This window comes from Neomonachus schauinslandi, chromosome 10, assembly GCF_002201575.2.
Source record: "Neomonachus schauinslandi chromosome 10, ASM220157v2, whole genome shotgun sequence".
Lineage (NCBI taxonomy): Eukaryota > Metazoa > Chordata > Mammalia > Carnivora > Phocidae > Neomonachus > Neomonachus schauinslandi.
The window spans coordinates 124,780,422-124,805,330 of NC_058412.1; the positions used below are offsets into that span (position 1 = coordinate 124,780,422).

The 24,909-nt window shown below is 50.2% G+C and overlaps 1 protein-coding gene across 2 annotated transcripts in view; it reads left to right on the forward strand.

The window, feature by feature from the left end:
* EYA2 (EYA transcriptional coactivator and phosphatase 2) overlaps nucleotides 1–24,555 on the forward strand; it is a 184,192-nt gene extending 159,637 nt beyond the window's left edge. The window contains exons 11-15 of one of the 2 annotated variants that reach the window (XM_021689061.1): nucleotides 12–172; nucleotides 3,746–3,860; nucleotides 4,809–4,930; nucleotides 16,399–16,499; nucleotides 23,356–24,555. In XM_021689061.1, coding sequence (XP_021544736.1) covers nucleotides 12–172; nucleotides 3,746–3,860; nucleotides 4,809–4,930; nucleotides 16,399–16,499; nucleotides 23,356–23,436 — 580 coding nt within the window. In that variant the 3' untranslated portion in view covers nucleotides 23,437–24,555. The remainder of the gene's footprint in view (nucleotides 1–11; nucleotides 173–3,745; nucleotides 3,861–4,808; nucleotides 4,931–16,398; nucleotides 16,500–23,355) is intronic. The other variant, XM_044918691.1, reaches the window with a different exon arrangement.
* Nucleotides 24,556–24,909: the final 354 nt, after the last annotated feature.

The following is a 24,909-nucleotide window of genomic DNA, read 5'->3' on the forward strand; positions in this document are numbered from 1 at the left end:
CCCCCCCCCAGCACGTACAACTTCTCCACCGACGGCTTCCACAGCTCGGCCCCGGGAGCCAACCTGTGCCTGGGCTCCGGCGTCCACGGCGGCGTGGACTGGATGAGGAAGCTGGCCTTCCGCTACCGGCGGGTGAAGGAGATGTACAACACCTACAAGAACAACGTCGGTGGTGAGTGGCCGGTGGCCCCCGGCAGGGGGGGGAGGTAAGGGCTGGCTGCCCTGCTCAGGCCGCACCCCGGGCCAAGGCAGGGTCAAGGGTGGCCACGGCCCCTTGCGTGCGCAGACACCAGCTTGCTCAGTGCGCGCCTCGGGGCACGCTCTGGAAGGGGACACGAGCATTTCTGTGTCCTCACTTGGGGCGGGTGTGGGGCGGGAGACTGAGGAATAGACGACAGCCTGCCTGGGATCCCACAGCCCACGAGCGGTGGGGAGGGCTTAGGGGCCACCCCCCCCCCCCCCCGGCTACATCAGGTGTGGCCTGAGGAGGCTGGGGTGGCCTCGCCACCTGTGTTCCAACACGCCCTCCGGGCATCTCGGTCACTTGCTGGAGTTGGGGGACCGGTGGCTTCGGCCCCTGCTGCTCAGATGGTGGGCCGCAGACCAGCTGCGTAAGCATCACCTTTGTTGCCAGACTCTGGGGGCCCCCTCCAGGCCACTGGGTCAGAATCTGCGTTTTTAACAAGATTCCCGGTGATCTGTGGAAACACTGAAGTTGGAGAAGGCCTGGAAGCCGCTGGTTCTCATCCTGGAACCACCTGGGGCATTTCCAGCTCTGATGTTCTCGGCCTGGCTGCCGCTGGGGTCGGGATCACAGGGTTCAGGCCCTGATGTGCGGTCAGGGTGAAAGCCGCTGGCTTCGGCAGCAAGAGAGCACTGGTCGTGGCCCTGGATGAGAAGTCTGGAAGGGCCTATGGGCAAGGCTGGCTCTGCAGTGCCAGGCCCTAGATTGCTTTTCTGGAATTCTCTGGGCCAGCAGTTCTTAACAGGAGGTGATGCTGCTTCTCCCCCAGGAGGCATTTGGGGGTGTGTGGAACCAACTACAGGCCCATAAAGGGAAGAGGTCTGAGTAGGCAGCTGGTAGCGTCTGCCATATGCCCCTTGGCCCCCTGGCCCCCAAAGCTTCCAGGGCTCCCTCCCCCTGCCCCAGAAAGAGTGGAGTCCCAGGAAGAATCTAGGGTCTCAGACTGGACAGAACCTACTTCCAGTCCCAATGCCTCCACTTTCTGGCTACCTCCCTGAGCCTCAGCGTCTAAATCTGTGAAATGGGGATAAAAACAATTCTGTCTCCCTGGGTTATGGAAAGGTTTGTTGTTAATGGGCACAGAAGTCATGGCTCTGTGCCTGAGGCAGGGGCTCAGCAAATGGTCGCATTCGTCACTAGCTCCTTTCAGTTTTGCTTGGGAGTCTTTCAGGTTCTTGTGTCTCCAGTCTGCAGCTGCGACCCTACGCAGTCCTGGCCGTAGCTAGTGTTTACTGAGCACTCACTGTAGGCCGGGCTGTTAGGAGGGCTTTTCACCTACTGTTTTATTTGCCCTTTGCCACAGCCCTGTGAGGTGCTTTTCCCATCTGTGTGCTATAAAGGTGGAAACTGAGATCAGAGACGTTAAGTAACCTGGCCAGCATCACACAGCCCAGGTGGCGAACCACCACGGTGGAGCCCGAGGCCGGTGGCTTCGCCACCTCTGCCCGCACTCGGTAGCCTCTCACACCCAAGTCTGTGGACGTGGAGCAAGGAGGGGAGCAGGTGTGCTTGGAGTAGAGGAGACAGGGATGGAGGCGGCTGACAGGGGCCACCTGCTCCTCATCCAGGTTAAGCCCCAGGAAGTGCCCGGGGCTCCTGTCAGGCTGCTCTGCTCTCCCCTGAGCTGAGGGGAGATTGTGCAGTGTGTCAACAGGCGAGGGGAGCCTGCAGGTGGCAGGACTCCGCGGGCGGCTCACCTCCCCCACCCCTCTCCCCCAGCTCTTTCTGCATCACAGAACTGGCCTGGTGAGGGCCCCAGCCTCCAACCCCGGGGGTCACCAACACCCCGGGATCCCGAGGGTTTGGGCAGTTGTGCTCAGAAGAGAGACATCCACAAGATACAGGGTGAAAATAGAAAATAGAAAAGGACTGGGTTCAGAGGCCTTCGCCTGATTTCACACCTCCCTCTACCACGTCCTGTTCTAACCCTTGAGCAGGTTACTTAACCCCTTCGTGCCTCAGTTTCTTCAGGTGTCAGATGGGAATAATGATGCTGCCCAACTCATAGGACAAATGTCAGGATAATGTGAATTAACACATGGGAGTTGCTTAGAACTGTGCCTCCGCGCAGTGAGCACTTCTTGAATGTTGCTCTTGTCTGGGGAAGGAGGCCGAGCCTGGGGAAAAGCTGCGGGTAGGGGGCAAGCAGACAGACGCCTGAAGCATACTTCCTAGTGTAAAGTAGGAGGGGTCGACCAGCTGACTACCCGTGGCAGCACGCGTGGGAAGCCTCTCGTAAACTGTATGGTCCCGTGCCCCCGACAGTTTGTATTGTTATTAAGGGCTGTGGGGAAGGGGCAGAGAGAAGGCAAGCCAGAGACCACCTGCAGCGTTTTGTCCCAGTGAATTCCTTCTCCCTTGAACAAACACCGAATCGGCACGAGCCATGCGCCAGCCCCGGCTAGAGCACTGCCCAGGGGCTGGTTCCGCAGTGGTGAACAAAACCAGCTCGGCCCCTGCCCTCATGGAGCCGACGGTGTGGTGGCCGAAGCAGACATCGAACACATGATCACACAGATGTGTCTGAAATCATAGTTGTGACAAGTGTGCCAGGAGAAGAGGTACAGTGTGTTGGGAGAGTGTAAAATAGAGACCTGACCAGGGTAGGCCTTCCAGAAGAAACGACATTGGAAACTGAGTGTACAGGACTTAGGCAAACAGGGAAGGTAAGATATGAAGAGTGGTCCAGGTTCTGAGATGAGGTAGGAACGTACTTGGTGTATCGGGGGACAAAGAGGAGGCCCCTGGGGGGGACCGGAAGGACAGCAGGGCAATGGCAAGAGGTGAGATAAGCAACTACGCAGGGGCGGGGGCTCTGGAGGCTGAACTTTATCTTAGGGGCCTTGACGGCTGAGAGACAGGTCTAGAGAACCCGTGGAGTGGGCTCTGGAGGTCCGCTGCCTGGGTACACCTGTCTCCATACTTCTGCAGTGAGCAAGTCTGTTGACCTCACTAAGCCTCAGCTTCTCCACCTGACTTCCACAGGGTTATATGTCCGTTATATCTCAATGGGAAAAAATAAAGAGTGTCCACCTCTAGGGGCACTGTGAAAATGAATGAAATAAATCCTATTAAAAGCACAGGCCAAAAAAAAAAAAAAAGCACAAGCCATACACACAGTAAGCACTCAATAAATGTTAATCCTTTTTATTTTATTCATTTTTTGTCTCCACTGTAACAGTATAAACTCTGTAATCTGCATTTTTTGTTCATCTGTGTATGCCGTGCCTATTCAATACTGAGCGCACAGAAGGCACTCCCGAATCCTTTGTTGGATGGATGGGCAGAGGGAGGGATGGACGGAGGGCCGGGCGGATGGGTGGATCAATCAGTGGATAGGATTATTGATCAATCAATCCCAAAATAAGGATAAAGTTGACCTTGGGTATCATCTGATTTGAAATCTCAGGGTGCCAGTAGCTAGATTCCCCTTCCCTAACCACCTCCCCCCCCAGACCTCTCAAATGATAAATACCACGTCTTTATTTCCCTTGTCCATAGGCTTGATAGGAGCTCCCAAAAGAGAGACTTGGCTACAGCTCAGAGCTGAACTGGAAGCTCTGACCGACCTCTGGCTGACCCACTCTCTGAAGGCGCTCAACCTCATCAATTCCCGGTAGGTAGGAGCCCCTATTTGCCTTCCAGCCCCTGAACTTTCTCCCATTTGAGGGCGGCGGCTCCTCCATTTCCATACTTGAAGAATTGGACTCTCCAAATTCTCACTTGCACACTTTCCAGACATTTGATAAAGCTGAGGAGTCACACGGTACCATGGAAACCTTGCAAGCAGGTGCTAAGACTTCTCAGGGTCCAGCAGAGCTTTGTACGTAGGTCGGTCTGTCCCATCCGCTGTTGCCCACCACACCCGCTGGTCACAACAAAGCCCTCTGAAAATCCTTTTCTAGTGGGCTGCAGATCATCTGGCAGGCAATTACAACGTAAGGAGTTTCATTCCAGGCCTCCCAATAAATTGCCTCTTGCTCTTTAACAAGATCATCTGAGCCAGAGAACAAATAACCCCCTGCACTAGCATCCAAAAATCTTGTGACCCAGCATATGAATGGTTACAAGATGGCAGGCCATGAGCTGGCTCTGTCCTGCGGATGTGTCCTGTTTTTAAACACTTTGTCCCAAAGACTGGGAAAGTAATCCATAGCTCCAGATTTCTAGGTTCTGTCAAAATATCAGAACCGGCAGGTGTTCTCCAGTTTACCCCAGTCCTCACCGCTCCCTGTTGCCCTACACCTGATCCATATTACTCATTTACATCCCTGATAAGTGGCTACAGCTATGTACGTGTGGGCCCTTGCAAGAAACATTTGTTTTAAATAAGTATTAACACTTTAACACTGTAAGTAATATTACAGGATTGCGTTTCAATGTGCCAGGCAGCCTCAGGCTTAAAAGAGAGGAACAGCTGAAGGATCTTTGGGCCTCCCCTCACCTGAAGATGACTTAGCCAGAGCTCCAAACCCCACCAGAGCTCCTGCTGACTCCAGGCTCGTGCTGCAGGGTGAGGAGGCCTGGCCTTGGTGTTCTGACCTACAGTCTTCTCTGTCCTCAGGCCCAACTGTGTCAACGTGCTGGTCACTACCACTCAGCTAATCCCTGCCTTAGCCAAAGTCCTGCTGTATGGACTGGGTTCCGTGTTTCCTATTGAGAACATCTACAGTGCAACCAAGACAGGTAGGGAGAACCAGACCTCACGGTGATGCAGGGAGGGAGGGTGAGGCTAGCTCTCCATCCCGCATTTGGGAAGCTTAAGGAAAAGAGCACTAAGAAAGCTAAAGAACTTGTCCATGGCCATGACTCAGATGCCCAGAACAATCCCACAAACCACTCGTTTTAACCTCAGCTTCCAGAGAAAGTAGTTAGGACCATCGTTTTCTAAAGTTAGGTTATCTGCAAAGTTGCTGTAACACACACCCCAAATACAGGACTTACATCAGAATCCAAGCTTATTTCTCTCTCACATGTCAACAGACTAGAGGTGAGTCATCCAGGCTAGTGGGGCAACTCTGTCCTCAGACTCACCCAGGATCCCAGGTCCTTCCCATCTTATTTTTCCACCATCCCCTGTGGTTTTATTCTCATGTATGGTTAAATCAGAATCCTGCCACATTATCGTTCCGGCTTATGGGAAGAGGGGAAAGAGCAAGTAATACATGTCAAATGTTTTAAGACCAGGACTCAAATGGGATACCTGGTGCTTCTACTCACCTCCTATGGGCCCCCGCTTAGTCACATGGCCACGACTAGTGGCAAGGGAGGCTGGGAAACGTAGTCCATAGCTAAGTGCCGTGAACACAGGTAAGTCATGGAACTCTATTACTAAGAAGAGGAAAATAGGGGCACCTGGATGGCTCAGTCAATTAAGCATCTGCCTTCGGCTCAGGTCATGATCTCAGGGTCCTGGGATCGAGCCCCACATTGGGCGCCCTGCTCAGTGGGGAGTCTGCTTCTCCCTCTCCCTCCTGCTCATGCTTTGTCTCTGTGTCTCTCAGTCTCTATCAGATGAATAAATAAAATCTTAAAAAAAGGAAAATAGTTTCCACCACAGCATGGCACATGAGGTGATTTTAATTTAGGTGGTACAAGTTGTCAAATAACCTTGAATCCAACCTTGAACCACACAGAGAGAAAATTTGGATTTTTTTTTTTTAAATTCTCTTTTAAGGAGAGAGTCTCAATTTAGTGTTATCCTACTTTGACACCTCTCTTAATGCTTGATAATCTTTATTAACAAAGAGAACAAGCCTTAGGCTCAGAGCTTCCATCAGATAAGAGAATTTAATAACTAGAAATGAACAGCATCATTTATCATCAGGGCAGGTCCTACTGGTTTTCGGAGGGGAGGGGCTGGAGTTTTTTATTCTCATATCACCTAAAACTATATAAGAATGCAAAATAAATCTAGTTAAGATGGGGGTTTGTTTTTTTTTTTTTTAAGATTTTATTTATTTAACAGAGAGAGACACAGCGAGAGAGGGAACACATGCAGGGGGAGTAGGAGAGGGAGAAGCAGTCTTCCTCGCAGAGCAGGGACCCTGATGCGGGGCTCGATCCCAGGACCCTGGGATCATGACCCGAGCCGAAGGCAGATGCTTAACGACTGAGCCACCCAGGCGCCCCTAAGATGTTTTTAATTAGAAATTTTTACTCTTGTTTTTTTTTTTTCTGGAACTAAAAAAGAAAAAAATTGTAGTATTTTGGAAGCATTTTCCCAGAGTGGTTTTTGCCTTTACTTAAGTTCTAGCTCTGAACATTACAGAAAAGTGCCTTTAGATTTTTAGATTTTAAAATCATGAAATTCAGGCCTCAGATGGCCATGAGAGCTTCTACAACAGGACTTGGTGAGCCTATCATTGTCTTTCTGCACACTGTAGTCATGTGCCTTCGCAGGCTTCTTGAGAACCTTTCTTAAATACTTTTTAATTATGGTAAAATACACGTGACATGAACTTTACCATCCTCACCATTTTTCAGTGTACATTTCAGGGGTAACAGCCCCATTCCCACTGTTCTGCCACCATCCCCACCGTCCCTCCCCAGAGCTCTTTCCATCTTGTAGAACTGAAGGTGGGTCTGCATTGAACAGGAACTCCCTATTCCTGCCTGCCCCCAGCCCCTGGCAAACACCCTTCTACTTTCTGCCTCTAGGAATGTGACTGCTCTGGGGACCTCGGAGAAGTGGAATCATAGAATATTTGTCCTTTTGTGACGAGCTTATTTCATGTAACATAATGTCCTCAAGGGTCCTATCTGTGATGTAGCCTGTGTCTGAATCCCTTTCCTTTTTAAGGCTGAGTGATAGTCCATTTATGTCTGTGCTACATTTCGTTTATCCATTCATCTGTCCACGGACACTTGGATTGCTTCCCCCTCTTGGCTGTTGTAAAACAGTGCCGCTATGAACATGGGTGTACAAGTCTCTCTTCAAGACTCTGTTTTCAATTCTTTGGGATATATACCCAGTGGTGGAACTGGTGGATCACAGGGTAATTCTATTCATTTTTTGAGGCACCGCCATACTGTTTTCCATAGTGGCCGCACCGTTGTGCGTTCCCACCAGCAGGGCCCAAGGGTTCCACTTTCTCCACATCCTCACCAACATCTGTTCTACTCTCTCCTTTTTTAATAACTATCCTAATGGGTGTGAGAGGACTGGTGTTCTTTTTTATTATTATTATTAACATATAATGTATTTGTTTCAGGGATACAGGTCTGTGATTCATCAGTCTTACGCAACACCCAGTGCTCACCACAACACATAGCCTCCCCAGTGTCCATCACCCAGCCGCCCCATCCTCCCACCCCCCTCCACTCCAGCAACCCTCAGTTTGTTTCCTGAGATTGAGTCTCTTATGGTTTGTCTCCCTCTCTGGTTTCGTCTTGTTTCATTTTTTCCTCTCTTCCCCTATGATCCTCTGCCTTGTTTCTCAAATTCCACATATCAGTGAGATCGTATGATAACTGTCTTTCTCTGATTGACTTATTTCACCTAGCATAATACCCTCTAGTTCCATCCACATCATTACAAATGGCAAGATTTCATTTTTTGATGGCTGCATAATATTCCATTGTATATATATACCACATCTTCTTTATCCATTCATCTGCTGATGGACATCTGGGCTCTTTCCATAGTTTGGCTATTGTGGGCATTGCTGCTATAAACATTGGGGTGCGTGTACCCCTTTGGATCACTACATTTGTATCTTTGGGGTAAATACCCACAGTAGTGCAATTGCTGGGCCATAGGGTAGCTCTATTTTCAACTTTTTGAGGAACCTCCGTGCTGTTTTCCAGAGTGGCTGCACCAGCTTGCATTCCCACCAACAGTGTAGGAGGGTTCCCCTTTCTCCGCATCCTCACCAACATCTGTCGTTTCCTAACTTGTTAATTTTAGCCATTCTGACTGGTGTGAGGTGGTATCTCATTGAGGTTTTGATTTGGATTTCCCTGATGCCGAGCGATGTTGAGCACTTTTTCATGTGTCTGTTGGCCATTTGGATGTCTTCTTTGCAGAAGTGTCTGTTCATGTCTTCTGCCCATTTCTTGATGGGATTATTTGCTCCTTGGGTGTTGAGTTTGATACGTCCTTTATAGATTTTGGATACTAGCCCTCTATCTGATATGTCATTTGCAAATATCTTCTCCCATTCTGTCAGTTGTCTTTTGGTTTTGTTGACTGTTTCCTTTGCTGTGCAAAAGCTTTTTATCTTGATGAAGTCCCAGTAGTTCATTTTTGCCCTTGCTTCCCTTGCCTTTGGCGATGTTTCTAGGAAGAAGTTGCTGCAGCTGAGGTTGAAAAGATTGCTGCCTGTGTTCTTCTCTTGAAGGATTTTGATGGATTTCTGTCTCACATTTAGGTCTTTCATCTATTTTGAGTCTATTTTTGGGTGTGGTGTAAGGAAATGGTCCAGTTTCATTCTTCTGCATGGGGCTGTCCAATTCCCCCAACAGCATTTGTTGAAGAGGCTGTATTTTTTCCATTGGATATTCTTTCCTGCTTTGTCGAAGATTAGTTGACCCATAGAGTTGAGAGTCCACTTCTGAGTTTTCTGTTCTGTTCCATTGATCTATGTTTCTGTTTTTGTGCCAGTACCATACTGTCTTGATGATTACAGCTTTGTAACAGAGCTTGAAGTCCGAAATTGTGATGCCACCAGCTTTTGTTTTCTTTTTCAACATTCCTCTGGCTATTTGGGGTCTTTTCTGGTTCTGTACAAATTTTAGGATTATTTGTTCCATTCCTGTGAAAAAAGTTGATGATATTTTGATAGAGATTGCATTAAATATGTAGATTGCTCTAGGTAGCATAGCCATTTTAACAGTATTTGTTCTTCCAGTCCATGAGCATGGAACGTTTTTCCATTTCTTTGTGTCTTCCTCAATTTCTTTCATGAGTATTCTGTAGTTTACTGAGAACAGATTCTTTACCTCTTTGGTTAGATTTATTCCTAGGTATCTTATGGTTTTGGGTGGAATTGTAAATGGGATTGACTCCTTAATTTCTCTTCTGTCTCGATGTTGGTGTATAGAAATGCAACTGATTTCTGTGCACTGATTTTATATCCTGCCACTTCACTGAATTCCTGTATGAGTTCTAGCAGTTTTTGGGTGGTCTTTGGGTTTTCCACATAAAGTATCATATCATCTGCAAAGAGAGTTTGACCTCTTCTTTGCTGATTTGGATGCCTTTTATTTCTTTCTGTTGTCTGATTGTTGAGACTAAGACTTCTAGTACTATGTTGAATAGCAGTGGTGATAGTGGACATCCCTGCTGTGTTCCTGACCTTAGGGGGAAAGCTCTCAGTTTTTCCCCATGTAGAATGATATTCACTGTGGGTTTTTTCATAGATGGCTTTTATGATATTGAGGTATGTACCCTCTATCCCTACACTGAAGAGTTTTAATCAAGAAAGGATGCTGTACTTTGTCAGATGCTTTTTCTGCATCTATTGAGGGGATCATATGGTTCTTGTCCTTTCTTTTATTAAAATGTAGTGTATCACATTGATTGATTTGCAGAAGTTGAACCAACCTTGCAGCCCAGGAATAAATCCCACTTGGTTGTGGTGAATAATCCTTTTAATGTACTGTTGGATCCTATTGGCTAGTATTTTGGTGAGAATTTCTGCATCCATGTTCATCAGGGATATTGGTCTATAATTCTCCTTTTTGGTGGGGTCTTTGGTTTTGGGATCAAGGTAATGCTGGCCTCATAAAATGAGTTTGGAAGTTTTCCTTCCATTTTTTTTTTTTAAGATGCTTATTTATTTGACAAAGAGACACAGCGAGAGAGGGAACACAAGCAGGGGGAGTGGGAGAGGGAGAAGCAGGCCCCCAGCAGAGCAGGGAGCCCGATGTGGGGCTCAATCCCAGGACCCTGGGATCATGACCTGAGCCGAAGGCAGACGCCTAACGACTGAGCCACCCAGGCATCCCTTTCCTTCCATTTCTATTATTTGGAACAGTTTCAGAAGAACAGGTATTAATTCTTCTTTAAATGTTTGGTAGAATTCCCCTGGGAAGCCATCTGGCCCTGGGCTCTTTTTGTTGGGAGATTTTTTGATTACTGCTTCAATTTCCTTGCTGGTTATGGGTCTGTTCAGGTTTTCTCTTGCTTCCTGGCTCAGTTTTGGTAGTTTATACGTCTCTAGGAATGCATCCATTTCTTCCAGATTGCCTAATTTGCTGGCATATAGTTGCTCATAATATGTTCTTATAATTGTTTTTATTTCTTTGGTGTTGGTTGTGATCTCTCCTCTTTCATTCATGATTTTATTTATTTGGGTTCTTTCTCTTTTCTTTTTGATAAGTCTGGCCAGGGGTTTAGCAGTCTTATTAATTCTTTCAAAGAACCAGCTCCTAGTTTTGCTGATCTGTTCTACTGTTCTTCTGGTTTCTATTTCATTGATTTCTGCTCTAATCTTTATTATTTATACTCTTCTCCTGCTGGGTTTAGGCTTTATTTGCTGTTCTTTTTCCAGCTCCTTTAGGTGTAGGGTTAGGTTGTGTATTGAAGACCTTTCTTGTTTCTTGAGAAAGGCTTGTATTTCTATATACTTCCCTCTTAGGACCGCCTTTGCTTCATCCCAAAGATTTTGATCAGTCGTGTTTTCATTTTCATTGGTTTCCATGATTTTTTTTAATTCTTTAATTTCCTGGTTGACCCATTCATTCTTTAGTAGGATGCTCTTTAGCCTCCATGTATTTGAGTTCTTTCCAACGTTCCTCTTGTGATTGAGTTCAAGTTTCAAAGCACTGTGGTCTGAAAATATGCAGGGAATGATCCCAACCTTTTGGTACCGGTTGTGACCTGATTTATGACCCAGGATGTGTAATCTATTTTGGAGAATGCTCCATGTGCACTAGAGAAGAAGGTGTATTCTGTTTCTTTGGGATGGAATGTTCTGAATATATCTGTGAAGTCCATCTGGCCCAGTGTGTCATTTAAAGCCCTTATTTCCTTGTTGATCTTTTGCTTAGATGATCTGTCCATTTCAGTGAAGGGGGTGTTAAAGTCCCCTACTATTATTGTATTATTGTCGATGTGTTTCTTTGATTTTGTTATTAATTGGCTTATATAATTGGCTGCTCCCATGTTATGGGCATAAATATTTACAACTGTTAAAGGGTCTATCCAATAAGAAGATCTAAGTATGATACAGTGTCCTTCCTCATCTCTTATTACAAGCTGAGGTTTAAAATCTAATTTGTCTGATAGCCTTCTTTTGATGTCTATTAGCATGGTAAATGGTTTTCCACCCCCTCACTTTAAATCTGGAGGGGTCTTTGGGTCTAAAATGGGTCTCTTGCAGACAGCATATCGATGGGTCTTGCTTTTTTATCCAATCTGATACCTTGTGTCTTTTGATTGGGGCCTTTAGCCCATTTACATTCAGGGTAACTATTGAAAGATATGAATTTAGGGCCATTATATTGCCTGTACGGTGACTGTTACTGTATATTGTCTCTGTTCCTTTCTTGTCTATGTTACTTTTGGCTCTCTCTTTGCTTAGAGGACCCCTTTCAATATTTCTTGTAGGGCTAGTTTGGTGATCACAGATTCTTTTAGTTTGTTTGTCCTGGAAGCTTTTTATCACTCTATTTTCAATGACAGCCTAGCTGGATAAAGTATTCTTGGCTGCATATTTTTCTCATTTAGTACCCTGAATATATCATACCAGTCCTTTCTGGCCTGCCAGGTCTCTCTGGATAGGTCTGCTGCCAATCTAATGTTTCTATCATTGTAGGATACAGACCTCTTGTCCTGAGCTGCTTTCAGGATTTTCTCTTTGTCTCTGAGATTTGTAAGTTTTACTATTAGATGTTGGTGTGTTGACCTATTTTTATTGATTTGGGGGGGTTCTCTATGCCTCCTAGATTTTGAGCCTGTTTCTTTCCCCAAATTAGGGAAGTTCTCCACTATAATTTGCTCCAATATACCTTCTGCCCCTCTCTCTTTCTTCTCCTGGGATCCCAATTATTCTAATATTGTTTCACTTTATGATATCACTTACTGCTCAAATTCTCCCCTCGTGATCCCGTATTGTTTACCTCTTTTTCTCAGCTTCTTTATTCTCCCATCATTTGGTCTTCTATATCACTAATTCTCTCTTCTGCCTCATTTATCCTCGCAGTCAGAGCCTCCATTTTTTTATTGCACCTCATTAAATAGCCTTTTTGATTTCGACTTGGTTAGATTTTATTTCTCCAGAAAGGGATTCTCTAGTGTCTTCTATGCTTTTTTCAAGCCCAGCTAGTATCTTTATAATCGTTATTCTGAACTCTAGTTCCGACATCTTACTAATGTCCGTATTGATTAGGTCCCTGGCAGTCGGTACTGCCTCTTGTTCTTTTTTTTGAGGTGAGTTTTTCCGTCCTGTCATTTTGTCCAGAGAAGAATAGATGAACGAGAGAACAAAATGCTAAAAGGCAACAACGACCCCACAGAAATATACACTAAACAAATCAGAAGAGACCTGAAACTGGAGGGAAAAGAAAAAAAGAGGGCATATGATCAGGCTGGTGAATAGAACAGAGCCATACAGTAGATTTTGGGTATATTTTGGCATCCCAAAATTTTAAATACAATGAAGGGATAGAATATGACTGTAAAAATGAAAATTAAAGATTTTTAAAAACGAATTAAATAATAAGTTGGTTGGAAAAGGAAAGAAGAAAATTTTTACAAAAAAAAATTTAATTGAAAGACTAAAGAATCATGGTAAAAAAGCCATGGATTCTATGTGCATTATTCCCCTAGCACTGGAGTTCTGCCATTCTCATTGATCGGTAAACTTGGTCTTGGCTGGCTGTTCTCGCTGATCTTCTGGGGGAGGGGCCTGTCGCAGTGGTTCCCAAATGTCTTTGCCGGAGGCGGAATTGCCCCGCCCTTGCCCGGTCCGGACTAAGTAATCTGCTCGGGTTTGCTCTCGGGAGCTGTTGTTCCCTGCAAGCTTTGGAGGCAGAGAGTGAAAATCGCGGCCTCCCAATCTCCACCCTGGAGGAGCCGAGAACTCGGGGCCCCGCTCCTCAATGAGCCCCCAGAGAAAAGCAGTCAGTCACTCCCGTCTCCCCGGTCTCCGGCTGCACTCCGTGCTCACCCGGCCTGTGACTGAGCGTTTCTATCTCTGGCACCCGACCGTGTGTGGAGTCTCCAAACCCAGCAGATCCCTGCGGTGCGCTCCCGTGCCGCTCCTCCCGGGGGAGGAAGGGGAGTCTCCCCGGATCTGCCGCTTGTTGGGTCCCTGCTGGAGGAGCAGTGGCCCGACTGTGCTGCAGATCACGGTTTATGGCAACCCCGAGCTGAGAGCCTGTCTCTGCAGCCGGCTTCCCCACTCCGATACCTGGGAGCTCTGCCGCACTCAGGCACCCCCAGTCTTTCTGTGACCCCGAGGGTCCTGAGACCACACTGTCCCACGAGGGTTCCACCTCCCGCTTAGCCACTGGAGCGACGTCCCTCAGCAGAGCCAACTTCTAAAAGTTCCGATTTTGTGCTCCGTGGCTCTATCACTTGCCAGAAGCGGCTGATGGAGGCCCCTCCCCCGCCGTCTATCCTCCCGAATATCGCCTCGGATTCACTTCTCCGCACGTCCTACCTTCCAGAGAATGGTCGCTTTTCTGTTCAGAGAGTTGCTGCTATTCTTTTCTTCGATCTCCTGTTGAGTTCGTAGGTGTTCAGAATGGTTTGATCCCTATCCAGCTGAATTCCTGGGACCAGACAAAATCCAGGTTTCCTACTCCTCCGCCATCCTGGGCTCCTGATCTGGTGTGCATTTTTTTTTTTTAAAGATTTTATTTGAGAGAGAGAGAAAGAGAGAGAGAGCATGGGGGGGTAGGGTCAGAGGGAGAAGCAGATTCCTCGCCAAGCAAGGAGCCCGATGCGGGACTTGATCCCGGAACTCCAGGATCATGACCCGAGCCGAAGGCAGTCGCTCAACCAACTGAGCCACCCAGGCGCCCTGGTGTGCTTTTTAATACAGTGATTCTATTCTGTATTTAAATGAATTCATTTCAGTAAAAATAGAAGTGAGAGTTGATTTTTTTTTTTTTAAGATTACATAACAGGAGTTCCCAGATTTGGTCACAATGGTGAAGGTAGTTCTGGAATGTTTGAGAAACTCTGGTCCAGGAGGGCATGTCTCAAGACCTGACTCATGAACGAAGGATCCAGTCAGTGGCCAAATGAGTATGGAAAACTCACAATGAACATGAACACGTGAAAAACTCCATTCAGTCCTGTGATAAAAGTTTTAAAGCAAAGTTTCATTTAACAGCACTTTTTTTCTGTAGATTTTGCAAGAAAGGCATCCATAACCCAGGCACATCTAGAATTTCCATTCAGCCCATTGATTCTGTTTCTATGTAAGAGGAATCAAATGCCATCAGGGACATGTTAGAGCGACTTCCTTCCCACTTGGGGAGCCTGAAGGTCAACACACTGAGGGTTATCAGAGTTGAGACTGCATAGAAATTTGGCCTCCAGCTCCCCGTTTTAACTTAAAAAGCATTTTTTTCAATGGTCAGGTTTCTACTCCGATAAGGCTGCATAACACACCTCAGTGGCTTACGGTGTTTCTCACTCACGTGTCTGGGGAATTGGTGGTGACTCCACTGGGATCTCCTCCAGGTTCTGCTCTGTTCTATATGTGGGACCATCACTCACTGCGGCCATTGGGCACATTCTTCTTCTGACAGATGGCAGAAGTAAAGGGAGCCAAGCCACACCACTCACACACACTTCCCATGGCAGGTCCCTAGCATTCCAGGAGTGGTCAAAGCCAGTCACACGGTCAACCCAATGTTAGTGGGGTGGGGGGGGGTAGACCCCACCTGCTGTAGTGAAAGGCCTTGCAAAGTGTAATGTAGTTCTGCCTCAGAAGACAGTTACGATTCACAGCTCTGACCCGCCGCTGCTCCCAGCAGGGCTGAGTCCTGCCTAGAGCAGCAGAACAGAGTAGCTCCGAGCTCAAGCAACTTGGGCAGCCTAGGTTTGAATCCCGACTCTGCACCTGCTAGCCTGGTGCCCCAGGCAAGTGACCTCTCTGTGCCTCAGCTTCTCAGTCTGTCAAAATGGATGATCAGAATCCCCCTAAACGTCTGACACAAGCGAACAGTGCATGTTCCCAGCAGAGCACAAGTGCTCAAAAATAAGAGCTGTGTTATTGTAACTACTGTTGATACTCTTCCTCTGCTTCTCTTCGGGGCCCTCCACCAGCCTCAGTTTATCTCTAAAATGGGAATTCTATTAATTGCAATTTCATAAGGATTGCCGTGATGACAGTAAATGAATAACCTAAGTCAGTGTTCCCCAACAGAGTGGGGAAGCATTTTGCCTCCCAGGAGATATCTGGCAACATCTGGAGACATTGTTTTTTCAACTGGAGGAGGTGCTCCAGGCATCTCCTGGGTGGAGACCAGGGACGCCCCCAAACATCCCCCACGAACAGGGCAGCCCCCTCAGCAAAGCCTCATCCTGCCCCACGTGCCAGTAACACCAAGGCTGAGAAATCCTGATGTGGGCGAAGCACTTAGAGCACCTAGCAGACCGTAAAGTCAGAGAGGGACTGCTGTTTTTAGCACTGCTGTTTTCCTTCTTGTTACTACACTCACTGACACCGTTGGGATGAGCTAAGATCTGAATCCAGTGCGTCTGGATTTATACAGCTGTCTGCACGCCTGGGAAGGAGGCAGATATGAAGGGGTGGTCATCAACGGGTAGCAAGAAAAAAACTGGGCAGGGGAGTCAACCTGAGGGCCCAGTCTGTCACCAGGCTGCCACCTGTGGACGTGTGAATCCTGGCACCTCTGCCTCCTAAATCATGCCGCCTGGTGTCCTCAGCTGTGAAGTGGGTCTGGCGCCCCTGCCCCAGCCAGCCGTGTCGACTCCGGAGCCTGCTTCAAGCCTCTGCACTCTGTCTTCTGTGTCACTCTGAGCAAGCCATTGAGCCCCTCTGCGCCCCCACGCTGTCACCACTCATGTGGGGATGGTGACAGTGCGCACACTGCTTGAGGACAAGCTGATCAGTGCTTGGCACTCAGGAGGGGGCTGCTCCCAGCAAGCACTTGGTTCAGGTTAGGAGTCCCCGCAATCTTGGGTGCTCAGCAGGCGTCTTTTCTTTCCCCCGTTCTTGCGTGTGCAGGGAAGGAGAGCTGTTTCGAGAGGATAATGCAGCGATTCGGCAGAAAAGCCGTCTACATCGTGATCGGTGACGGCGTGGAAGAGGAGCAGGGGGCAAAGAAGGTACTCTGTCCACCTCTCAGACTCTGCTTCTCCTCTTGAGACAGGCTCGTGGGTTTCCTGGGCTCTTTACGAGGATTTCCCCCACCGCCCCCCACCCCGGCGCTGGCTGGGTCCCCTCCTTCCCAGGCTCTTACCTCCCCGGTCCCTCCCCATTTGCAATCGCAGAAGCATCCTGAGTAATTTCCTTCTGCAAATCCCCCTCGGTGCCTTTGGCTGCCGCCCCTCATAGCCCTGGATTTTTTCTAGGACAACCTCTCGGGAGCCCAGAGACACCCTGTCAGGCAGGCTGGTGGGGGGCTGGTGCACGTGTGCGCGCTTTATTCCATACTTACTGATCATATGTTCCAGGAACCCTTCCCAGTTAATAAAGACAGCATTAAGCTAATGAGAAAGAAAATCCTGCATTTGTGATCTTGGGCCCATGAGGAGAGAGGCAGGGGGTTCTGGTGGCAGCAGCTCTGCTCTTGGAAAAGGAACAGCTGCCCAAGTCCTGGGTCTGGACCTGTCAACAGCATCCCAGAGAGCCTGCCACTCCCCCACCCAGAGGCCTGGGAAGTGGACTGTTAATGTCACAGAGCTTAATCGGGAGGACCTGGTTTCCCCCTTCCCTCCCCGGCAACAGATTCCAGGGAAATGCAGAAATGTTTAGAGTCTCAGCGGACAAAGCCTGAAAAAGAGGGTCCCAGGAGAAGGCCCTGGGGGCGGAGCTAGAAGGCCTTGCCCCCTGCAAGGTTCCTCCCCTTCCCCTCCCTCAGGCTCCAGCAACGCTTCAGAGGGAAGAATTCCCTGATCAGGTACCACTCTGGTCTTCCAGTGACCCAGGCCTGCCTGCAGCTCCCTCCCCCCGCTGTCCATACTCTGTTCAGGGCCTCGACGACTGGGTCTTAGGCGCAAACACTGCGCCTAGTGGGTGAGCTCCGTCAGCTGCACATCTACTGCATGCCCGTGACTGTGGCAGGTGCTGGGGGGCCTGCCGTGAGCAGAAGGGACAGGCTCTCGCCCTCCCTCAGCTCCAGCCTGGGGCAGGCAGGAGACACAGGAGTGTAACATGTGTTACAGGAGGTGGTGACCAGAGCTTTGGAGAAAAATAAAGCAGGGACTGGGGACAGATGGGACTGTGGGGGTGGGGCCGGCTGCCAGCGTGCACAGTGGTCAAGGCAGGCCTCGCTGCCAGGTGACATCTGAGCAAAGAGAGGAGGAAGAGAGGCAGTGAGCCAAGTAGATGTCAGAGGGAAGGCAGTCCCAGAGAGGAACCAAGAGATTCCAAGGTCTGCAGGCTGGAGCTTCCCGCAGGGAGCCAGCATGGCCACAGTGGTGGGCCAGGCAGTGGAGAGTGCCCAGGAGGGGAGGCCTAGGAGGAAGCTGAGCACTTCTTTCTAAAGCATATTTAACTTTAAAAATGAATTGATTCAGCGAGAAAAATATTAAGTAAATGATTGTAATAGAGGTGATACACAAGGACTGGCCAAGGCAATAGCACGATCACAGGAATTACCACAGATTACTGGTGTCCCAGAAGCACCGTGCCAGCTCAGGAGCATGGTCTGTGTGATGAGACGAGCCACTGCCAGGGCCTCTAGAGCCCCCCCCCCCCACCAAGCTGAGTTCTAACGCTCAACATGGGACAGCAATCAAAATGAAGCTCAGCTTCAAGCACGGTTGGACTGGAGAAGCAGCGTAGGCCTGCGGCCCCTGCCCCCTCACCGGCCCTCTGGCCCTCGCCCAGACAGGGACAGGGACCTCGGTGGAGCGGCCACTGACCTGTTCCCACCTTCTTGCCGCTGGAGTTTGTCAGGGCAGCATAGTAAATGTTTGGAAATGACCCCTTTACTCTCCTGAAATGAAATACTAATGGTCCTGGACACTATTACCATAGTGGCTAAAAGGTCAAGATCTAATGGTGTTACCGAAGAGAAATAAAGGGAAAGTTATTTACACTCACAGTAACCTGCGCTTCCACACCTAAATGTTCAGGCACAAAATCCCAGGGCTTGTACCCACGCAAGCCGTGGCTGTGACCCGGCAAACACAGGGACACAGGTGCGCGGTCTCGGCCATTTGGGAGCCAGGTGAGGGGCTGCGGCTGATTTCTGCAGACTGCTAAGCAGCTCCTAGAGAGATCCTGAATAAAACAAGACACAGACTTCCATTGCTGTACACAGTAGTCGCACTCCTGGAAATGCAGGTTTTATTAAAAGCATGGACAAGATTTGATTTCTGTGTAACAGGGACAGTGTTAAGAGTCCAGGCTCAGATTACTCCGTACAGGTTTTTACTTAACTGGACTATCTGACAGGACGCTCGAAAACCAGTCAGGTCCCAGGTGCATGAGATGAGGCAGGACCCCACCGGCACTGCCCCCAAATCATCAGAAGTCGAAATTCACAGCTCTAGAAATTTCCACAGTGACCCCTAGGGGGGCAGTCTTTTCCTCCTTTGAGAACAGCTAGTCTGGGCTCGCCTTCTGTACCGGACCAGGCACCTCCCCGGCCTCACCCTACCGCCAGCCCTGCTCCCACAGAACGATGCGGCCAGGGGCACACATTTTACCCTAAATCCTAGCTCTGCCCTTTGGGCTGTGTGGCCTTCAGCAGGTGGCGCCCCCCTAAGCTGGACCAGCCACCGCGCAGGCGCGCTTGGGGCTGAGCGGAGGGACCTTGCCAAGGGCGTGCCCCACCACCCGAGCCTCTGGTATCACTCCCGGGACGGTGGGAGAACATGACCGTTAGAAATTCAGAACCAGCGGAGGAAGAAGAGATGAATGCTGATCTGCACAGGAGGTGAAAGCTCACCCAAATCACTCGTTGGCTCAGAGCCCATGGGAGACGCACGTGACTGAGACCGACAGAGGGGTGGAGAGAGTGATCTCCAGCAGGAGCGGGGCGGGAGGGTCTCACTGGGCCAGTGCCGCCCAGGTTCTGTGCAGAAGGGTTGGGGTGGCCAGAGATGCTCAACAGCCGTTAGGATAGCAGAGCGCGCGGCCTCTCTCGTGTAAGACACCGTGAGCTTCAGGCCCGGCTGCGTCAGCCCCGGGGACCCAGGCCCCCTCCATCTTGTTGCTCTGCCGGCCGGGGGCTGCTCTCTCGCCACCGCCCCCCCCCCCCCGCTGCTGTCTGCACGGTGGCCTCTGGCAAGGGAAAGGGAGGCTGCCCCATCGCTATAAGGGCCCAGGGGACACGGGTGGACGGCACTGCTGCTCACACCCCAGCAGCCAGACCTGGGTCACGTGGTCACACCCTGCGCGGCTCTAGCTCGCAGATGTCACCCTTCTGAGCCACCACATACCCAGCTAAGAAAAACGGGGGCTGCTTGGGCGGGGGGGCTGGCAGTCTCCATCACAGCTGGCCTGGGGCAGGGCTGTCACTGGCACCCAGGGGGCCCGACCGAACCGCATGCCCGTACCCCTCCTCTTGATTACCGGCATCCTCGTGTCACTGAATCCTCCAACCTCCCTGCAGAGGGGGTGTCATTTGCTTCATTTTACGGAGGCTGTATTTGAGACTCAGAGAGGTTAAGTAATGTACCTCAGGTCACACAGCTGGTACAGGCAAACGGAGGTGTGTTTTACTCGCCAAGCAGGAAGGAGGTGGACCTAGGAGTTTCAAACACTCTGTCCTCACCCCTGAGCTGGGGCCTTCTACCAAGGAAGACCGGGGCGCACACCCCCATCCACTGAGCTCCCCTAAAAACCTCTGCGACTGAAGAGCAGCCCCAGCGCATTAGCGAGGAACGCTGTGCACCAGCCGCTCTCCTGGCCTGACGGATGGGAGTCATTAGCACAGGGCGCCGGACACCTGAGCAGCGTGAAATACGGCGACAGGACAAGGGGCTTGGACTGTTGGGGCTGACAGTGTTGTTAATATCTCCCTTTTAGTGGGTCATTTGTCTCCACCTCTCTGCAAGTGATAAATCCACCTGTACTGCAGGCCTGGGATGGAGATGGCTGAGACCGTCTCTCCCACCTTTGCTCATTTCCTCCCAGAAAAATGAATTACACTCTTTAAAAGGGGACAGGATTGGCCGGGCAGGAAGCAAAATCCATCTTTGCAGAGAAAGGAAGGTTTGGCTGCAGTGGGGGGGGGGGAGCGGGGGGAGCTGGAACGCATTAAAGAAATAGCATCCGTTACCCATGATGGATAGTACGCTGCTTCCTTTGAGCAAGAGAGAAAAAGAGGTGTTCGCTGAGAACTTTGAGAAGCCCGCCTTCCTTCTTGTCCCCTCTCCCTTCCTCTTCATTCCTTCCCCGTGTGTTTCTTGAGCACCTGCTGTGTGCCAGGAGCCATGCTATGCAGCAGTGAACGTGACATTCCAAGCTCGAACTGTCTTCAGCGCCTTTGCACTTGTTTTGTCTTCTGCCTCAACTACCTCCCCCCACAGGTTTGCACCTCCTACTTGCCCTCTGCAGGCTGCTTAACTGTCACCCCCTAGAGAGGCCTTCCCTGACCCCAGCTATCAGAATAGACACCCTCCCCCAGCTGCTTTCGGCCCTGCCTCCCCGTTCTGTTTCCTTCATAGTGCTCACCACAACACAAAACCACCTTGTTCATTTCGTGCCCGTGGATTTCTTCTCTGTGACTCCAGTGGGGACCCTGTGTGTGCGTGTCAGCTGAGCAGGAGGCCCCGCGGAGCGCACGGCAGTGGACCATCAGACACAGTCCCTGCCCTCTGAATCATCTCCCCATCTCAAGATCCTTCACTTAATCACGCCCACAAAATCCCTTTATTCACAGGTTCTAGGGATCAGTTGGACATCTTGGGGGGCTATTATTCTGCCTACCACAGACCAGGAAGGTAAAGATAGATAATGATATATAAAGAGATGGCAGAGTGATAAGTGCGGAGCTCCCAGAGGCAGGAAATGATCTGATGTGTTCCAGGAACCAAAAGGATGCCTGTATAATTTCTAGCCGGTGGACATGGAACCTCACAGGGCAGAACTTCAGGCATCCAAATGTTCATCAAGCACCATCTGTTCACTTAGTAAATAGTTTAAGGCCAATGACTGTCCTGTGGAGGCTCAGTATCTTTTAGCTGCAGATAGCAGAAAGCCTATGTAATGGTGTTAAACACTTGCTCACCTTATAAGATTAGTAACAGTTGTGCCCTAGGTTGTTGCCATGGGTCATAAATTCACCAAGCATCCCTTTCTGTCATGTCGCTCTACCTTTCTAACCATCTTTGGGTTTTATTTTCTTATTTGTTGCCTCGTGATCTCAAAATGGCTGCCACAACTCCAGGCATCACATACTAACATGACAGCATCCAAATAGGAAGGGAAAGTAAGGAGGACGGAGTTCTCTCCTCAGGTGCCTCCCTCTAATCCTGGAGGAAAACCTTTCCCAAAAGCCCCTTACCACCTTCCTCATTGGCTTCAGTGGGTCCCAAGTCAAGAGGAACACAAGACCCGGGCGCCTGGGTGGCCCAGTCAGTTAAGCGTCTGCCTTCAGCTCAGGCCATGATCTCAGGGTCCTGGGATCAAGCCCCGCAATGGGCTCCCTGCTCAGTGAGGAGTCTACTTCTCCCTCTCCCTCTGCCTCTGTCCCCCACTCATCTCTCTCTCTCTCCAAATAAATAAAATCTTAAAAAAAAAAAAAAAGATACAGGACAAATCCCTGGCAAACGGCTGGGGTTGTCACAGCTTGCTTAGACGATCATAGCTCATCCCCTAGGTCTGGGCACAGTGCTGCCAAATTCTGAGTTCTGGAAGCAAGAAAGGAGAGAGTGGTACTGGGCAGGCAACTTTAGCCAATGACTAAATCTTCCAGTGATAAAAGTGCAGTCAGCTTTCTTCTCTGGAGCCTGACATGACCTCTCCGTGGCTCAGTGTCATCTGTGAAGTAAGACAGAGTGCCTCCCTGAGCATTAGTGACCAGGTTAAACAAGGTCATGTGTGTGGCACAGAACATGCACTCTCACCGAATGTTAATGACCGTGTGGTGACCGTGACCGTGAGGGCAGTTCGTTCTGGCTTGCCGGCAGTTTAACTTCGGCTGAATCAGTTCTCTTCTTTCTCGCTCTCATGCCCACTTGAAAAAGGTGCTCGTGCTTTTGTCTGGGCAGTTCGGTGAGCTAGGAAGCACACAGCACCAGCACAGGGGCTGGCTCCGGAACGGCAGCTTTAAGAGACTACTGTTTAAGACACTGGGTGTCACAGGCTGACGCCGTGAAATCCAAACTCTGCACCGTGACACCGAGGAACTCGCTAGCCAGCCTCTCCCCACCCCCGGCCCTGCGCACACGCGCCCCGCACGACCGTGTCCCTCGCCCTTGCGCCCTCGTGCGCCTAGACGTAATCGTAACAGCAGCCCCGAGTGGACGGGCCGGGCGCCCGCAAGAGCCGCAACAGCGCATGCGGCAAATCGGCTGCCCATTTCACAGGCAAGAACACTGACGTCGTCCCGTCTGCCGAGGCCGGCCGGCCCGACCCTGGCTGGGACCGGCTCCGTCTGTTCATTTGGCGATGAGCAAACGTTAGGGAGGGGTGCGAGGCACACGAGCCCCTGGCTGAGACTTTGTCCTCGAGGTAGCAGGACCGAGGACAACTTTTTCAGAAGGCACGGCCTTCTCACTGCCTGCTTTCAGTCCGGGTCAGCGCACCACCTGTAGGACCTAGGACTTTCCCAGAGATGGCGGGAGGGTCAGACCGTCTGCCAGGCTGCTCGGGATGAGCCGGGCAGCCCGGGCTCCGAGGGAATGGACCCTCGGGGGGGGGGGGGGGGAAACTGCCCCTGTGGTTCGGGAGACGCCCACAGGCCACGCCGCCTTGGGTGGCCTTGGCATCGGGCTCTGACCCGGGGGGTGGTGGGGGCTGCGGGGGACGGGGCCCTAACCGCGCAGCTGCTCTTCTGTGTTCCAGCACAACATGCCTTTCTGGCGGATATCCTGCCACGCCGACCTGGAGGCGCTGAGGCACGCGCTGGAGCTCGAGTATTTATAGCAGAAGCCACGGCCTCGCCACCTGCCGTCGCGGGCGCATCCCACCCCCTCGCAGGCTCTCGCCTTCCCCGCCTGCCCGCCAGATGCTGGACGCCGGGCAGGGTCCCTGCGGCCGAGAGGACGTGCCTGGCGACCATCTCAGCGGCTGTCCTTTTAGTCCAAGCGCGGGTCCTGAGACGCAGAGTACCCCCCCGTGGCTTTTGGGAATATTTAACTTTGGAGAAAAGGGCTGGCTCGGAGTCCAGGCTTTTCCACAAGACTCAACAGAACAAAAGCGAAGAATTGCTGATTTGGGGGAGGGCTGGTGATGAGGAGGGGACAGGCTTGGGTTTGTCTGTTTTTTGGGGTTTTTTTTTTTCCTTTTTAATTTATGGACTAATCTCATTACTCCGGTATTATGCTCTCGTACCTGTGTTGTTGGTTTTCTTAGTCGTTGGTTTGGTTTGGTTTTCTAACCTGGCATGTGGGGCGGTGCAGTTCTCATTTAAGCACTCTCTGCTCCAAGTTGTGCTCTGGGGGGACAATCATTCTCTGAACAATTGGTGAGGGAGGCGATTCGGGGCTGATGGGAAGACTATTGCTTACTTTTGTTTTTAAGGACCTAACCTGACGTCATGTGGACAGTGCACGTGCCTTATGCTGCCATCTTGTTTTCTAGGAAGAGGGGACCCTGGGGAGGCAGCGGTACTTTGTGACAGATAAAAGGCATTAAATAAAACCACGTTTACATTTTGAAGTGGGGTAGGGTGTCCCTGCTTTATGACCACTCTTGAGGCTTCCATTAGAGGTACTAACAGATTTTCAGCCATCCACACAGAGGAGGTTTGGGTGAAACAGACCTGCCCCTTAGTCCTGAAATTAGCTACCCAGGTGGTCAACGACTTTTCTCTTGTGAGGACTAAATGTCCAGCGCTGGTTCTGAGGGAAGCTAGTAGTCCACAGTCTGTAAGTGTTTTAGCCTGAATTCTAGAGGACGCAGAGCTCCCGGTGGTCAAGGATAGTGTCTTCCTCATTCTGTATACTCAGTACCCGTAACAGTCTGACGCAGATATGGCACTAAATGAAGGCTGAAGGATGGATGGACAGGATGGACGGACAGACAGATGGTCAGACAGATGGACGGCAGATGGGTTATGGTGGTGGGTGGGTGGAGGGATGAAGGAATGGATGATGGATAGATGGGTGGTGGATAGCTAAGATTCACTGGCCCCAGGCTGCTTCATCTTCACTGTTCCCCCAGCAGTATCTTGCAGCTCTTGAGAACAATCTTAGAAGTAGAGTAACTGGAGTATTCAGCACTCACAAACAAAAGCCCTTAGCCTCCCAGAAGTCTGAGCAGGACTTGAGAACTTCCTGACCAGCCCAGCCAAAGGACAGAGACACAATGAAGTCCTCGGGTCAACCTCTGGGGCTGAAGGTATCTGCCTGTCCAAGGGCTTTAGAAATCAGCCACCATTGGAATTTCTTTCCATTG